Consider the following 19535-nt stretch of genomic DNA (forward strand, 5'->3'; position numbering starts at 1 on the left):
AAGTTTGGACCCTTTGGCATGTTTGGACCTTAATGTAAATCAATCTGAAAACGGGACCAAAAATTAAGAATCTACATACACAGTTAGATTCGGCATATCAAAGAACCCCAATTATTAAATTTTTGATGAAATCAAACAAAGTTTAATTTTGTACCCTATGGGCCCCAAATTCCTAAACTGTTGGGATCTCAACTCCGCAAATCAATCCCAACCTTCCTTTTGTGGTCATAAACCTTGTGTCAAAATTTCATAGATTTCTATTTACTTAAACTAAAGTTACTGTGCGAAAACCAAGAAAATGCTTATTTGGGCCCTTTTTGGCCCCGAATTCCTAAAATGTTGGGATCAAAACTCCCAAAATCAATTCGAACCTTCCTTTTGTGGTCATAAACCTTGTGTTAAAATTTCATAGATTTTTATTCACTTTTACTAAAGTTAGAGTGCGAAAACTATAAGTATTTGGACGAAGGAGACGACGATGCAGACACCGACGCCGACGCCAACATGATAGCAATATAGGACTGAAAATTTTTCAAATTTTGCGGTCGTATAACAACAGACTACTAGCAGTTAACTGACATGCCAGCTCCAGACTTCAATTAAACTGACTGAAAGATTATGATTATGATTATCACTTCGAAGCAATACATAATTTGAAAGCAGTGTAAGGGAGGCAATTCAACACAACATTGTACTTGTCCATAAACCAGGAAACCAGGAAAGCCTCGTTTCCCCCTAACTCCTTAATGGTTTGAGCCATGACCCTCCAAAAACAAATTCTAACCATCCCTTTGTGGTATTGAAACTTGTGGTATAATTTCAATGAGATCCATACAAGGTTCCACAAGTTATTGTCTTGAAACTAGAAAAATGCTTATTTGGGCCCCTAAAGCCAAACTGTTTAGACCATAACCCCAAAAATCAATTCCAACCTTCCTTTTGAGGTTACAAACCTTGTATTAAAATTCCATATATTTGTATATACTAAAGTTATTGCCCAGAAACTAAACATCTTCGGAAAATGCTGACAACCATGTGAAACCAATAAACACAAAACCAGTTGCTTCACTGGGTGCAACTTAATACGACCGCAGAGGTTGAACCCTGAACGATTGAGGCAAGTATGGACACAACATTCAAGCTGAATTCAGCTCTATATTTGGATTGTGATAAAATAGTTGACACAGCATAGGTTTCTGACACAGAAAGAATGTGGTCTAATGAACTTAAAATTATTTAAACTACAAAGTGAAACATTTTTAATTTTTTATATATTTCCCCCATTACAATGATTATGTTAGTACACACAATTCGGTTTAAATGGAAGACACCTTATCATATACTAAATGTCACATTTTAAAAAGCGTTCAGATACATTAACTTTTATGTTAGTGGATATATACTCGTCAATTGATGTGCTCCTGTATTGGAAGAAGATGCTCAAAACCGACTTTTACAGAGAGAATGAAAACTGCCGTTTTTCTTTCCAATCTCATGTATCCCCAGTAATTATATAAATTGCAAGTTGACCTAGAAATTAAATCATTGCATCATGTCGATGTTTGAATCATCAAGAGCAAACATAATTATGTTTAGTGTAAACAAATACTGATTTTAAATTAGTGTATGAATTCTGAGAATGATTTTAATAATCAGTAAAGGATATCCCTGCTTCTGCGTAGTGTGGCATTCCAACACTGACATCATTACAATAACAGGTTGGATATATTTAGAATATTTCGATTTTTTCCGGATTGTAAAAGAAACATATATAGTGTGAGGGAGAGCTCAAAATACGACAAATTCACAAGAAACAGAAGTGAAATGTGTGAAAAAGTGTTTTAATTCAATCTATTTATTTTTGTGTCTCCTTCTCATCAATCTCAGCAAGATTTTTTGGGGTGTTTTCCAACCTATCAAAACAAAACAATTGACGTAAGGGCTTGTCACTCTGGCCAACCTCATAAGAGATCATTGACAGCTAAGCCGTCTTTCCCCAAAAACATCAACTATATTTATATAAGTCACATCTTTTGATGACCTTATTATTAAATGAATCATTGGCCATATTTCTAAATGAGAGTTACAAAGGTTTAGACCTTGAATAAACAAGAGTGCACACACTGAAATGTCTCGCCATTGATATTATGTTGATAGACCTAAATATAAAGCTTTATTACAACTGTCACATAAACTCGACATTAACCAAGAAAACGAAACATTGATCAATAAACCATGAAAATTAGGTCAAGGTCAGATGAACCATGCCAGGCAGACATGAACAGCTAACAATTCTTCAATACAACCAATATAGTTGACTTATTGCTTATGAATTAAGAAAAACAGACCAAAACACAAAAACTTTAACACTTAGCAATGGACCGTGAAAATGAGGTCAAGGTCAAATAAAACCTGCATAACAGACATTTAGATCATAAAATATTTCCATACATCAGATTTAGTTGACCAAATGCATAAAGTGTTAAAAAAAATAGACCAAAAACTAATCCCAAAAACTCAAAAACTTAACTTTGACCATTGAACCATGAAAATGAGGTCAAGGTCAGATGACACCTGTCAGTTAGACATGTACACCTTACAATCATTCCATACACCAAATATAGTAAACCTATTGCATGAAGTTGAAGAAAAAGAGACCAAAACACAAAAACTTACCTATAACCACTGAACCATGAAAATGAGGTCAAGGTCAAATGACACCTGCCAGTTGGACATGTACACATTACAGTCCTTCCATACACCGAATATACTAGACCTATTGCTTATAGTATCTGAGATATGGACTTGACCACCAAAACTTAACCTTGTTCACTGATCCATGAAATGAGGTCGAGGTCAAGTGAAAACTGTCTGACGGGCATGAGGACCTTGCAAGGTACGCACATACCAAATATAGTTATCCAATTATTTATAATAAGAGAGAAATTAACATTACAAAAAATCTTAACTTTTTTTACAAGTAGTCACTGAACCATGAAAATAAGGTCAAGGACATTGGACATGTGACTGACGGAAAGTTCGTAACATGAGGCATCTATATTCAGAGTATGAAGCATCCAGGTCTTCTACCTTCTAAAATATAAAGCTTTTAAGAAGTGAGCTAACGCCGACGCGGGATCACTATCCCTATGTTGAGCTTTCTGCAACAAAAGTTGCAGGCTCGACAAAAATATGATTATCAAAAAGAATGTGTCCATAGCACACGGATACCCCCCTTGAAATATTTATTAGAAAGATCTTTTCATTTGGGGCATGAATTTTTTTTGTGTACTAAATTTCAAGTTGAAAGGACTGGAACTTCATCAGAAACTACCTTGACAATTTATTTTAATCTGAAGTGGGGCATATAAATGAGAAAACTGGCAGGGATAAGGTCATAAAACAGAGTTAATTTCTTTTTTTAATGTATCAATATGTATAACGAATTGATGAGAATGTCAAGGTCACAAAAGCACTAGTGAAAATTAATCTTGATCAGGGTGGTGTAATCATCAGTCTTTTTCTGCAATAGCTACTAAGTGTTGGTCTATTTCTTCTTCACTCAGAGTTCTGAAAAATAAAATTTAAACCATTGTTCATCAATGTAAACAAAATAGCTACCAGGTGTAATAATAATATGCATGGCTCTAATATTCCCAGTGGGCCATTATTCAAGAGGCTAAATGTACTTTAATGTAGCAAACGTACCCCCAGCTAGACTGATGTTCAAATTTAATAATTCCAACCAGTCCACAGCTGAGCTCAATCAGAAATTTTCAAAATTTTCAACCCTCATATTTTTTTTTAATCATACTGACTCTTAAAATTAAACAATCCTTCTTGATCAGATGATTGATTGATTGTTGACTGCTAGACTGCCAGTGGTGAATATTTCATTCATTTTTAGGACAAGAATAAATTAACATTACAATCAACTACTGTGGATTCATTTATTAGCGTGGGTACCAATTTTCGTGGTTATAGAAAATCTGGCATATTCAGGGATATTTAATTTTGTGGTTTTAACAAAGTCTGCATACATTCTTTTAGAAATTTGTAATTCATGGAAAAATTAAAATTGTATTTCTCCTGTACCCACAAAATTGGTATCCATCAAATATTAATGAATCCAATGTATACAATAGGCAAGTTAAATAGAGAGGTAGGTTTGGATAAAGGGTTGGAAGCTTGAACCTTCAACTTTAAAAGTTTCTACCAGCATTTGTTTTCATACATAAATATGTTTTATCAGAAAAATTACACTGGTTATATAGCAGTTTGACAAACACTTATTTTGATCATTGGGAAGCTTAATATTCCCTTAACAACACAATGTAATTAAAACGTTTAGCTGAAGTACATGGATGCCCTACTCGCACTGTCATTTTCTATGTTCAGTGGGCCATGAAATTGGGGTAAAAACTCTAATTTGGCATTAAAATTAGAAAGATCATATCATAGGGAACATGTGTACTAAGTTTCAAGTTGATTGGACTTCAACTTCATCAAAAACTAACTTGACCAAAAACTTTAACCTGAAGCGAGAGAAACGAACGAACATACGCACAGACTCATGACAGACCAGAAAACATAATGCCAGCCCCTCTACTATCCTAGGGGGGGCATAAAAATGATGACGTATGTTGATTAAGGAACTACATTGAAATGTGAAATATCATTGTAATGGAGATATTTTATGTAAGTGAATACATGGAAGCTTCATAATTATATTCATATTAAAGCCAAAAATTTGTCCATAAAATAATATACAAGAGGGTTTGGATGGGATTAAATGATTAAAGAATAATGCCCTTAAAAAATTAATATTAGAGAATACAGGCAAAAAAATGAAGATTAGAGAAAAAGAGTTCACTTTTTGAAGATAAGAGAAAAAGAGTTAATTTTTTGAATATTAGAGAAAAAAGGGTTGAAGAGTAGAGAAATAAACAGCTGTGCCATGAGCAAATGATACGCCCGACGTCTTGTCTGGAAGTTTTATGCAATAATCATAAATAGTTTCTGAGAAAGTTTTAAGCAATAACCATATATTATATTGATTTTGAGACACAGCGGGACATGTGAAATCCCCAACTTTTTTACAAAAAACTAAATATCACTAAAATAAAATTTTGAATCAAAACCAAAAAGTATACATATCTTTAGATTAATATAACAAAGAAGTGTTTAAAGTTTTAAGCAATAATCATAAATTGTTTTTGAGTTACGGCACAACATGTAAAAAAACCACCTCCCCCTTTTTTACAAAATACTCAATAACTCAAAAATGAAATTTTGAATCATCACCAAAAAGTATACAGATCTTTAGATTAATATAACTAAGACATGTGTAAAGTTTTAAGCAATGATCATAAATCGTTTTTGAGATATGGTGCGACATGTAAAAAAAACCTCCCCTTTTTTACCAAATTCTCAATAACTCAAAAATAAAATTTTGAATCATCACCAAAAAGTATACAGATATTAAGATTAATATAACAAAGAAGTGTTTGAAGTTTTAAGCCATAATCAAGAATTGTTTTTGAGATACGGTGCGACATTTGAAAACCAGATGCTCCGCAGGGCGTAGCTTTATACGACCGCAGAGGTTGAACCCTGAACGGTTGGGGCAAGTATGGACACAACATTCAAGCTGGATTCAGCTCTAAATTTGGATTGTGATTAAATAGTTGACACAGCATAGGTTTCTGACACAGAATCAATGTGTTCTTATGAACTTAAAATTTTTGTTTTCTCTTAGAGCAATTCACTATGCTGTTGAATATTAATCCTCTCAAAAAAATGTTTGAAGAAATTTTCTTTTAATTTATGAAATTTCAAATGAGAAAAATTAAACCCAAATTTTTTAATCACATCCCCCTTTCCCTTATTCCAAAACTAATCTCAATTAAAATATTCTAATGGAGTTTGCAACAATAACTACTCATTTAAATACATCATAAAATATTAAGGTGTAAAAAAACTGCTTGTTATCACTGAATGGTAAAGATTATTTAAATTTATCAGTTGGTAGTAAAAAGTGAATATACATTGTATATTGTATATAACAAAGATTTAAGTTGATTATGGACAAAGAAAGATAACTCCAATTAAAAAAAAATCTTGCAAAAAGATATTTCTTGCTTACTATTCTGGACAAAGAAAGATAACTCTAATTAAAAAAAAATTGCTATTTCACAATATTGTGAAATTAGATATTTCTTGCCATTGCACAATACTGTGCAATTGAAAAGACTTGCTATTGCACAATACTTATATAATAATTTTAGATCCTGATTTGGACCAACTTGAAAACTGGGCCCATAATCAAAAATCTAAGTACATGTTTAGATTCAGCATATCAATTTCAATTTGGACCCTTTGGACCTTAATGTAGGCCAATTTGAAAACGGGACCAAAAATGAAGAATCTACATACACAGTTAGAATTGGCATATCAAAGAACCCCATTTATTCAATTTTTGATGAAATCAAATAAAGTTTAATTTTGGACCCAGATTTGGACCAACTTGAAAACTGGGCCAATAATCAAGAATCTAAGTACATTTTTAGATTCAACATATCAAAGAACCCAACCGATTCATTTTTTGTCAAAATCAAACTAAGTTTAATTTTGGACCTTTGGACCTTAATGTAGACCAATTTGAAAACGGGACCAAAAGTTAAGAATCTACATACACAGTTAGATTCGGCATATCAAAGAACCCCAATTATTCAATTTTGATAAAATCAAACAAAGTTTAATTTTGGACCCTTTGGGCCCCTTTTTCCTAAACTGTTGGGACCAAAACTCCCAAATCAATACCAACCTTCCTTTTATGGTCATAAACCTTGTGTTTAAATTTCATTGATTTCTATTAACTTAAACTAAAGGTATAGTGCGAAAACCAAGAAAATGCTTATTTGGCCCCTAATTCCTAAAATGTTGGGACCAAAACTCCCAAAATCAATACCAACCTTCCTTTTATGGTCATAAACCTTGTGTTAAAATTTCATAGATTTCTATTCACTTTTACTAAAGTTAGAGTGCGAAAACTAAAAGTATTCGGACGACGACGACGACGCCAACGTGATAGCAATATACGACGAAAATTTTTTCAAAATTTGCGGTCGTATAAAAACACACCCCTGATGTGGTTACAAAGTGCCGTAACTCAAAAAGTTTAATCTGGTCCAAGGACACAGTTATCGTCCTTTGGTTTTCGTTGTCTACGAATATAGTCCCTAGTGTAAACAGTGTATAACTTGCATGTTTTACTTGATACACTTTCCCAATTTATATCTTGATATTAAATGCATGAAATATTAAGTAGGGGGATGTTATTACATGTCAAAAAAATTTGGGTGCTGAATCTTTATGTTAAGTAGTGAATTGGTCCAGTTCTAAAAGGTCAAATTTTATCACGTCTGAAGCTGTCAAACTTTTACACCCCCTTAACACAGAATTGTCAATATTTTGAGTTAGAGCTGGTAGAAGTTTCTATAATTTTGATATTATTTGTCCCACTGGTAGTACATTACACTGTAAAAATCTTTTTGAGAAAGAGCAGGTGCGATTTTTTTAATTTGAATTTATTGTCTAAAAGAAATGCACTACGAAATAACTGTGTTCTCGGGCCTAAGAGATGGATTCCTGAAATTTAGATTCTGTACTTTGGGAACTTTCCTGAATGATTTGCTGGTTTCAATTTGTCAAACTCAATAAAAGTAAAGGATTTACATCTTTGGTTTACAGAAATTCTGTTAAAATGTGCCATTTTGGCATTCTACGGCTATAGTAAGCATTTTAAAGCAGTTTACATTTTATGCCTAAGAGGCATGCTGCCTCTCTATCTGACAGCTTTTTTGTTCCTGATATTTGTGTTTTTATGCCTAAATCAGATTTAATTAACCATTTGTGAACTCTGAATATAGAGAAAAGTAGATTATCACAGAAAAAAAGTGCAGAACATTTTTTATTCATGGCCCTGGTTAAACGGCCTAATTGATGTATGTAAAATGTGAAGCGCTTTGTACATCAAATCTGTAGTCCATCACAAATATTCACTAAATCTGTAAAAAAGCACTTTACTATATTCAGTACACCTTTCTCCTTTATAGGCTACCTTATTTTTTTCCTGTAATATAGTAAGTGGTCCAAATTTATGCCTATTGAGACTAAAACTAAATGCAAGTTTTCCATTGAAAAGTGAAAAAAACATATTGATTTTGAGACACAGCGGGACATGTGAAATCCCCAACTTTTTTACAAAAAACTAAATATCACTAAAATAAAATTTTGAATCAAAACCAAAAAGTATACATATCTTTAGATTAATATAACAAAGAAGTGTTTAAAGTTTTAAGCAATAATCATAAATTGTTTTTGAGTTACGGCACAACATGTAAAAAAACCACCTCCCCCTTTTTTACAAAATACTCAATAACTCAAAAATGAAATTTTGAATCATCACCAAAAAGTATACAGATCTTTAGATTAATATAACTAAGACATGTGTAAAGTTTTAAGCAATGATCATAAATCGTTTTTGAGATATGGTGCGACATGTAAAAAAAACCTCCCCTTTTTTACCAAATTCTCAATAACTCAAAAATAAAATTTTGAATCATCACCAAAAAGTATACAGATATTAAGATTAATATAACAAAGAAGTGTTTGAAGTTTTAAGCCATAATCAAGAATTGTTTTTGAGATACGGTGCGACATTTGAAAACCAGATGCTCCGCAGGGCGTAGCTTTATACGACCGCAGAGGTTGAACCCTGAACGGTTGGGGCAAGTATGGACACAACATTCAAGCTGGATTCAGCTCTAAATTTGGATTGTGATTAAATAGTTGACACAGCATAGGTTTCTGACACAGAATCAATGTGTTCTTATGAACTTAAAATTTTTGTTTTCTCTTAGAGCAATTCACTATGCTGTTGAATATTAATCCTCTCAAAAAAATGTTTGAAGAAATTTTCTTTTAATTTATGAAATTTCAAATGAGAAAAATTAAACCCAAATTTTTTAATCACATCCCCCTTTCCCTTATTCCAAAACTAATCTCAATTAAAATATTCTAATGGAGTTTGCAACAATAACTACTCATTTAAATACATCATAAAATATTAAGGTGTAAAAAAACTGCTTGTTATCACTGAATGGTAAAGATTATTTAAATTTATCAGTTGGTAGTAAAAAGTGAATATACATTGTATATTGTATATAACAAAGATTTAAGTTGATTATGGACAAAGAAAGATAACTCCAATTAAAAAAAAAATCTTGCAAAAAGATATTTCTTGCTTACTATTCTGGACAAAGAAAGATAACTCTAATTAAAAAAAAATTGCTATTTCACAATATTGTGAAATTAGATATTTCTTGCCATTGCACAATACTGTGCAATTGAAAAGACTTGCTATTGCACAATACTTATATAATAATTTTAGATCCTGATTTGGACCAACTTGAAAACTGGGCCCATAATCAAAAATCTAAGTACATGTTTAGATTCAGCATATCAATTTCAATTTGGACCCTTTGGACCTTAATGTAGGCCAATTTGAAAACGGGACCAAAAATGAAGAATCTACATACACAGTTAGAATTGGCATATCAAAGAACCCCATTTATTCAATTTTTGATGAAATCAAATAAAGTTTAATTTTGGACCCAGATTTGGACCAACTTGAAAACTGGGCCAATAATCAAGAATCTAAGTACATTTTTAGATTCAACATATCAAAGAACCCAACCGATTCATTTTTTGTCAAAATCAAACTCAGTTTAATTTTGGACCTTTGGACCTTAATGTAGACCAATTTGAAAACGGGACCAAAAGTTAAGAATCTACATACACAGTTAGATTCGGCATATCAAAGAACCCCAATTATTCAATTTTGATAAAATCAAACAAAGTTTAATTTTGGACCCTTTGGGCCCCTTTTTCCTAAACTGTTGGGACCAAAACTCCCAAATCAATACCAACCTTCCTTTTATGGTCATAAACCTTGTGTTTAAATTTCATTGATTTCTATTAACTTAAACTAAAGGTATAGTGCGAAAACCAAGAAAATGCTTATTTGGGCCCTTTTTGGCCCCTAATTCCTAAAATGTTGGGACCAAAACTCCCAAAATCAATACCAACCTTCCTTTTATGGTCATAAACCTTGTGTTAAAATTTCATAGATTTCTATTCACTTTTACTAAAGTTAGAGTGCGAAAACTAAAAGTATTCGGACGACGACGACGACGCCAACGTGATAGCAATATACGACGAAAATTTTTTCAAAATTTGCGGTCGTATAAAAACACACCCCTGATGTGGTTACAAAGTGCCGTAACTCAAAAAGTTTAATCTGGTCCAAGGACACAGTTATCGTCCTTTGGTTTTCGTTGTCTACGAATATAGTCCCTAGTGTAAACAGTGTATAACTTGCATGTTTTACTTGATACACTTTCCCAATTTATATCTTGATATTAAATGCATGAAATATTAAGTAGGGGGATGTTATTACATGTCAAAAAAATTTGGGTGCTGAATCTTTATGTTAAGTAGTGAATTGGTCCAGTTCTAAAAGGTCAAATTTTATCACGTCTGAAGCTGTCAAACTTTTACACCCCCTTAACACAGAATTGTCAATATTTTGAGTTAGAGCTGGTAGAAGTTTCTATAATTTTGATATTATTTGTCTCACTGGTAGTACATTACACTGTAAAAATCTTTTTGAGAAAGAGCAGGTGCGATTTTTTTAATTTGAATTTATTGTCTAAAAGAAATGCACTACGAAATAACTGTGTTCTCAGGCCTAAGAGATGGATTCCTGAAATTTAGATTCTGTACTTTGGGAACTTTCCTGAATGATTTGCTGGTTTCAATTTGTCAAACTCAATAAAAGTAAAGGATTTACATCTTTGGTTTACAGAAATTCTGTTAAAATGTGCCATTTTGGCATTCTACGGCTATAGTAAGCATTTTAAAGCAGTTTACATTTTATGCCTAAGAGGCATGCTGCCTCTCTATCTGACAGCTTTTTTGTTCCTGATATTTGTGTTTTTATGCCTAAATCAGATTTAATTAACCATTTGTGAACTCTGAATATAGAGAAAAGTAGATTATCACAGAAAAAAAGTGCAGAATATTTTTTATTCATGGCCCTGGTTAAACGGCCTAATTGATGTATGTAAAATGTGAAGCGCTTTGTACATCAAATCTGTAGTCCATCACAAATATTTCACTAAATCTGTAAAAAAGCACTTTACTATATTCAGTACACCTTTCTCCTTTATAGGCTACCTTATTTTTTTCCTGTAATATAGTAAGTGGTCCAAATTTATGCCTATTGAGACTAAAACTAAATGCAAGTTTTCCATTGAAAAGTGAAAAAAACTGGCCGTCAGACCATATTGTCTTTTAAAAAATTCAAATGCAAGAGTCCTTTTGCAATTAGACTTCTTGTATCATAACACCTTAGCATAGAAATGAGCAAAAAGTAAAACATTTTCACTTCTGATAGCTTCTGTGTGCATTTTTATATGTCAATATGGACTACCGCCTAAATTGACTCTAAATAGTACTACATGGCTGAAGACCATTTTATACTCATGTAGTATACTTTTTGTAACTTTTCTATACATTTAAAGTACATTTAATATATATGAAAGAATAATATAGGCTTAAAAAGCTACAAAAACTTCAAATTGGCTGAGAAAAATGCATATTTATATAAGGCTTCCCTGAATTGGAAAATCTCTGTTTTCAGGCATATGCTCATATAAATTTGACTTTGGAATAATTACAATACATCTGATATATAAAATGAGTGTGCAGATGCTTTAAATACTTAATATCTAATATTCAAGAGCATTTAAAAAGCAAATTTTTGCAAAATGTTAAATTTTTAGGCCAAAATCTTGACAGTTGAAGATATTTGATTTATACGTCAAAAATAAACATCCAAATGTCATTACTAAAATGACCCCAGTTTCTTTTATATATGACATATGGCCATGAAACTTGGCAAACTATCTCATTATTGCCTAAGCTTAAGTTATGCAAAGTTTTATAATGATTAGTCAAGTCTTTCTGTCCTATTAGGTCCAAGGACACAGTTATCGTCCTTTGGTTTTCGTTGTCTACGAATATAGTCCCTAGTGTAAACAGTGTATAACTTGCATGTTTTACTTGATACACTTTCCCAATTTATATCTTGATATTAAATGCATGAAATATTAAGTAGGGGGATGTTATTACATGTCAAAAAAATTTGGGTGCTGAATCTTTATGTTAAGTAGTGAATTGGTCCAGTTCTAAAAGGTCAAATTTTATCACGTCTGAAGCTGTCAAACTGACTTTTACACCCCCTTAACACAGAATTGTCAATATTTTGAGTTAGAACTGATAGAAGTTTCTATAATTTTGATATTATTTGTCTCACTGGTAGTACATTACACTGTAAAAATCTTTTTGAGAAAGAGCAGGTGCGATTTTTTTAATTTGAATTTATTGTCTAAAAGAAATGCACTACGAAATAACTGTGTTCTCGGGCCATCTTATTTTCACCAAAAAGTATACAGATCATTTGACCATCATAAGAAACAACTATTTTAAATTTCATGAAATTTGGATAAGTTGTTCTCAAGTTATGGTGCGACATGTTTATGCTGGACAGACAGACAGACACCAGACATTTGTATACCATAATACGTCCCGTCAAAATTTTGATGAGCATATAAAAAAAGGGTGAAAATTAAATGTTTACAGAATAACAGAACCCCCCCCCCCCCCCTCCAGACCCTCATACAAAACATGTACAGCTTGATCATAATTACCTGAATGACTTTTTATCAGCTGAGATAACTCCAACTTCTATTTCTGATGATTTAAAATCTGCAGACAAAACAGTGGACAAACATGTTATAGCCACCTGAAAGACATTTCAAAGCACTTGGTTATCAGAGTTTATAATCAAATGTACAGAACAGAAACCAATACAAAGAAAAAAATATTCTGTGTAGTGTATTTTAGTTCCATTGCATTTCCTTCATTCAAAAATTATATAATTTATTTTAAAATACAGCCCTTTATAATTTGAGGCTGGTTCCAAAATCATGAAAATGGATTATGTACAACATGTATAACACACAATTTTCTTATCTGCATGTTTTCTGCAAAATGGGCATAATTCAAACATTGGTAAAACTGTGTTTTGCCAAAAAAACAGCTTAACAAGTTCGTTCATATGTTGTACTGTTGTACCACTGTCCAAGGTTAAGGGGAGGGTTGGGATCCCACTAACATGTTTAGCCCGTCACATTATTTACGTATGTGTCTGTCCCAAGTCAGGAGCCTGTATTTCAGTGGTTGTCGTTTGTTTATGTGTTACATATTTGTTTTTCGTTCATTTTTTTATATACATAAGGCTGTTAGTTTTCTCGTTTGAATTATATTACATTGTCATATCGGCCTTTTATATCTGACTATGCGGTATAGGCTTTGCTCATTGTTGAAGGCTGTATGGTGACCTATAGTTGTTAATGTATGTGTTATTTTGGTCTCTTGTGGACAGTTGTCTCATCTTCTTTTTTTATATTAACACAGCCATTAACATTTTCATGCAGCCTTAGAATGGTGAAATGGAGATGTAACAGCTCATGTGTTTGCTTGGTAGAATCATAATCAATGCCTACAGGTAGATAGATAAACAGCTTATTAAAAATATACCTCTACAGCTTCATTAAATGTAAAATCTTGCTTCTTTTTCACTTTCTTTTCCAGAAAACTGTTGGCTTCTAATTGTTTTACACCAGCAGCTGTAGCTTTGTATCCACAGTAGTAACCAGCTGGGTCGCACTTAAATATCTGTGGTCCATTCTCATCGTCATATCCTAATATTACCATACCTTTAATTACAGAAGCAAATAAATAAGTAGTGAGAATAAAACTTACAGGCACATTTTCTTTCAAAAAATGATAAAAAAAAACAAAAAACGCTAGGATCACTTATTTATAGTCATTGTTTTCTTCCCTTTAACAGAGGTAGCAATATTCTGATTTTGGTAGATTTCCTTTTTTATGTATTATAGATTATAGATAGACATTGACAACGGCTCGAGCACCCTTAGTTTCTAGCAAAATTTTCTATCTCAAGCAAGTTTCATCTGATCAAGTAACAAAGGAAAAATACAAAAAACAATAATGAGTATCAGCATGACCAGACACATATATATATTTTAGAAAAATCAATGATTTACAAAAAATATCTTCATACTAATATTTCATAAAAGATAATTTCATGTTCTGAGATTGTCCTCACTATTGTGTTTATCAGGAAAAGATGCAAAATACAAACTTGTCTCTTTATAATTTACATAAATTAATAAATAAATCATACTGAAATGAAATATTCCAGCTAATCATGTCATTTGAACAATGTGAATTGTTACTTTGATATGGTTTTTGAGCCAATATACAATGTGAAAATCCATAAAAACATGATAATGCTAATAAGGATTATTAAAATAATTTTACACAAAAATTTTGTATAAGTTACAGGAAAATGGTCACAATAGACCAATAACAAACTTGTATATAGAATAAAATTGTTATAAGGAACTTACTACATCCTAGAGGTCTCATTTCAGCACTTTGTGTATAGATCTGTGATATATCAGCTATTCTCTTACATAACATGTCTACTGGAATCTCATAGCCATAGGTATACTTCCATTTGGCAGCTTCATATCTTGCTCTCTGTACCTGAGATCTACTATCAGCTGTTGACGAAAAAAAAAAAAATTCCATTTATTAATACCTTGAAAATGGTAAAAGTGAAGCCACCAAAATTAGCACATGTTCGATGTTTGCTGGTCATAACCATTGCTTATAAGTTATACAACATTTGGTTGAAGCAAAGTAAGTTAGAGAACAGAAACAAATTTGAGGATGTACAGACACAAGTACTGCGGAAAAGCAAAACTTAATGCCCTCATTGCCCACATCAAAACCTAAATAACTGAATTAAATTTGTGTCTGTTTTTAGAAGAAAAAAAAGTAATCTCTTTCCTATAAAAATTATTTGTTAATGCATCCTTACCAACCATTCCAGTCATTACACATCCTATATTTTCTGTAAGTTGAAACAAATGGGTGACGGTTGAAGCATCTAGTAATTTATCCTGAAAATAAAATAGTCCTCATCTTAAATATTTTGTTAAAAAAGTAATTACTGATAAAACGTTCAAAGTTATTAGTGCCAAACAAATAATCCCTGAACAACAAATGCTCAGACAATAGATTATTTCATACAAACTTAACTCAAAACCATCTTTGATCTGCATTTCTTAGTAGGAAGTGATGTTGCAATCTTATAATGTACTTTAAAAAAAAATGTAGTGGTGACTTCATGTGTATGGTGTGTTTGAATCAAATAGAAATATACAATTGTATTATGATTATTAAACATGTAAAGAGATAGATAACTATCAACCATACAGTTAAGTAGACCTGTATCTTATTCCAAATAGATACATGCAGCTTATGACCTTTTCTTTATCATTACTGAAAAAACATGTAATGAAAGAATACTGCCTTAGCACTGGCTTAATACATAACTATGACTGATGCCTATATAATGTAAGATAAATTGATACTTGCTTAATTCATTCATTTATTTTCTCAATAAAAATCTATTTTTTGAAGTTGTGTCCTCCAAATCTTTGGAAGAAAATGTTTTTGTAGCAATTTTTTCCCCCAACAAACAAAAGTTACAATTCATCTTATATAGAAATTTGTCATTGGTAGAAATCAAACCCTTAAATTTACTATCAAAAATATTAATTGTACAAAAAAGGCTAAGCTACATCAAAAGTTACCCTCTAGAAAGTGCACAGTACCACTGATTGACATACAAAAAGATATTTAAGAAAAAGCACATCAATATTTTTATGTATCAAGCAAAGGTCATTATTCTGCCAGTATTCATAGTTTACATGTACATTGTACAATGTATCTTTGGCATAAAAACAAAGATGTACATGTACATGTATGTACTGGGATACTAATACATTCAGATGTAAACTTTATGAAAAAATCATCTATTGCAGTTTGTAATAATTTGCAATTATTTCTCCATAAAATCTGCAAAGTTTAGATAAAATACACAAGGTCACAAAAGGAAATCTCTTAACTTACCTTCCTATTTATAAAACTGATATACTTACTGGAACTTTTTTCTGTGTAACACAAACAGCACTATCTTTTCCACGAATAGCAACTGATGTTAACCCTCCTTGGTTTATAGCTTTAAAGGCATACTCTGTAAAACAAATTAAAAGAAATTTATTTAAACTTTTATCAAATATCAAAAAGAAATCTGTTTTTCTACACTGTTAATTCAGAAATGTTTTCTGATAAATACATTGTTGAACCTGTACATGTACAAATATAGATCAAGATGGTAATTACATATTATATGCTGTATTCACATTGTTAATTAAGTTTTTTTTATATATTTGTTCACATTTCATATATATAGGCAGTCAGCAGGATTAAAGAACATCAGTTGTTTGTCCTGTTTGTCAAATGCGTTTTGTTTAAATATACTTTTTCACTTTTTTGGTCTTTTGGAAATTGTTGTTTCCCTTCTACAACGAAATTTGTTTTTCATGCACACGTATAAAAATTGTGGTTTTTATCCAACGCAATCATAGGTTTGAACGTAGTTTTCAATTTAGACTCATTTATATTTTTTTGTTTGGGCTTGTATTATATTTTCCCTCTGGTTGATATGATCTGTTCATCCTATATTGACTCTTAAAATTCAAGAGTTTATCTAAAAATGAGGGTACTTTTTATATGGCCTTCCAATACCGTTTTGATTCCTAACATCACTGAAGAGACATTTATTGTCGAAATTTGGATCTGGTGTACTTAAAAAAATATTGACACCGTATGTTTGAGGCATAACATCGTGTCCACAAGTTAAAAAAAATAATTTCTGTTTATATTAGGATCCATTTTGGTACATCTTGTGATCAATTTTATTTGGCACTCGCCAATGGCAGTCAGCAGGGTTAAAGAACATCAGTTGTTCGACCTGTTAGTCAAATGCGTTTTTTTTAAATATACTTTTTCACTTTTTTGGTCTTTTGGAAAATGTTGTTTGTGCTGATTTTAGACCCTTCTACAATGAAATTTGGTTTACATGCACACGTATAAAAATTGCGGTTTTTATCCAACACAATCATAGGTTGTAACGTAGTTTTCAATTTAGACTCGTTTATATGTATATATATATTATATCCAAGAGAAGAAGATTTTTTAATTGAAGTATGGGCCCCAAAAGAGGCAAACATTACAGCATCAATAATCATGATAATATTCTTAATCCAACAAACAATGAGATAAAAATAAATGAAAATACAACTAAGCTATATGTAAGGCAGACTAAAGCCGTACGGTGACAGGGTTCAAATAAGCGCTATCCCGCTTGCCCGAGGCAAGTAAAATCAGATGTATGTCAGACGTAATTTTCTACGATGTACAGTGTGTATTATTGTATAACTATTTTCGTCGTAATTTATTTCATATGCGCATGCCAGGAAAATCGTAAACATCGTAGATTATCCCGAATGATTCTATTGGTCAATTCCTATGCGTAAGCCAATAAGCGCCGGCGTTTTAAAATGTTCAGTTGCAACTGCTCTGGGATTTCCGCTACTAATCGTGAAAGGAAGTCGATACAACGATCCAATCAGAACGCGTTTTGCAAACGACTTTTGAGTTGATTTTAAAAATGAAAGTAGAAAGTAGAAAGAAAATGGAACATTTTTTAGTAAATTTTGTCCCCCCTTTAAAAAAACTTTAAGAATCCAGTCAACAGGGTTGAGCAACAAAAAAAAATATGGAGAGGGAAATAGAAAACGCAAATTTTTAACAAAATGGCTGGATGAATTTAAATGGCTGAAATTTTTTTGTCACTTTTTTTTGTAAAAGTAAAAGTTTTTGTTTAAAACAGGATGTATGGAAACTTGAAATCATCTGCCAGGAGAGGTCTAGAATGCAGGATTTGGCACCATTTACCCCAGAGCTTCTGGGGGCCTTAAGCAGCCCCCAGACCCCTCGTCGTACGCGCGACGAGCATTACTTGGGCAAGTTAACAGAAACAAGGGCAAGTTAATCTAGATATTGACTTGCCCTTCGGGCAAGTCAATGGTCTTTTCTTATTTCTACCCCTGGGTGACCTATAATTGTTAATGTTTGTGTCATTTTGGTCTTTTGTGGATAGTTGTCTCATTGGCAATCATACCACATTTTCTTTTTCATAAGTACACAAATGTATCTACCACATGCAAACAGGGAGTGCTCCTGTCAGAATTTCCCCGCCTCAGTAGCCATCATATCATTATGACTCTCATAACGCACACCCTAGCTAAAAATCCTATCCAACCACCCTGGGAATCTGGGGTGCCCTAATTTGTTTTAAATCCAGTGTAAACAAAAATACCCCTCTAAAGGATTATCCTTTTTACAGGTATAATCACCATATTCCTACATATGCTGCTATGTTCAATAAACATTCAGAATTCTATTGTAATATGGGGACGAAGTGCCCTATTACAGTAGAAAATTCAATAAAAAAAAATAAAAAAATCGGGATCTTTCATTTAACTAATGAACTCAAAATCATTCAATTTTTTTTTGTCACGGTTTTGAATTTCTGGATCGGCGCAGAAATCTACTTCTGTTTCTGGTCTTGTTTACATGAGACTGAATAAAATGTATATTTATCAGTCTAAGAAAGGAACTAATACTAATTCATTCAAAAAAATGTTTGTTATTAAAAAAATGTTACCTGATGACAGCGTTTCTTTGTTTACATTGAATATGACGTCATAACTTAAATAACGTCACAACAAAAATACCCAACAACAAAACCAAAATCGAACACATTACAGTATTTCCATTTATTTTTTTAACATTGTTGCCTTAAAATAAAATCATAGAATTCGTCCCTTTTATTCTGTATTCTGTCCCTTTTCATAGGTAATTCCTGCCTCATATTATATAGAATGTGGTAAAAGTTTGCTGCTATATTCAATAAAACATTCTATTGACCAGTATTGTTATACATTCATATAAAAATGTTCATTAAGAACTTATGTAGACCAAAGCTTTAATAATGCTAACCTCTTGAAACTGGTGTGTACTGAACTTAAAGACATATAAAGACATTAAAGTAAAATTATATGTGGTTGTCACCCTCCCCCTTTTTTTCGTTTCTTCTTATCGAACGAACGGTATCCCTTACCAACTTGATAAAGTCGTCCTTCAGGAGAAAATATAGTGATATGTCTGTCGAAACCTGCACTGCTACCTCGAGACATCTTTTCTATGAACAAATGTCCATGAAATTATAAAAAATACCGGGTGATACAGCTCTTTCAAAAGTGCTGACTTTACTGCCTGATTTCGTATACAAAAAAAATCTAAAATATAGAGTGAATTGTTAATAAGAGCATCAAGCGGTG

The 19535-nt window shown here is 32.0% G+C and overlaps 1 protein-coding gene across 1 annotated transcript; it reads right to left on the reverse strand.

Annotated features, from left to right (window-relative positions):
* Nucleotides 1-3408: 3408 nt before the first annotated feature.
* On the reverse strand, nucleotides 3409-19498 carry LOC134712076 (proteasome subunit alpha type-6-like). Its single transcript, XM_063573225.1, has 7 exons — nucleotides 19316-19498; nucleotides 16227-16321; nucleotides 15101-15182; nucleotides 14625-14780; nucleotides 13729-13907; nucleotides 12837-12931; nucleotides 3409-3570 (listed from the first exon to the last, which is right to left on the reverse strand). The coding sequence occupies exons 1-7, from the start codon at nucleotides 19389-19391 to the stop codon at nucleotides 3513-3515; spliced, it is 741 nt and encodes a 246-aa protein (XP_063429295.1). The 5' UTR covers nucleotides 19392-19498; the 3' UTR covers nucleotides 3409-3512.
* Nucleotides 19499-19535: the final 37 nt, after the last annotated feature.

The sequence above is a fragment of the Mytilus trossulus genome, chromosome 3 (genome assembly GCF_036588685.1).
Source record: "Mytilus trossulus isolate FHL-02 chromosome 3, PNRI_Mtr1.1.1.hap1, whole genome shotgun sequence".
Taxonomy (NCBI): Eukaryota; Metazoa; Mollusca; class Bivalvia; order Mytilida; family Mytilidae; genus Mytilus; species Mytilus trossulus.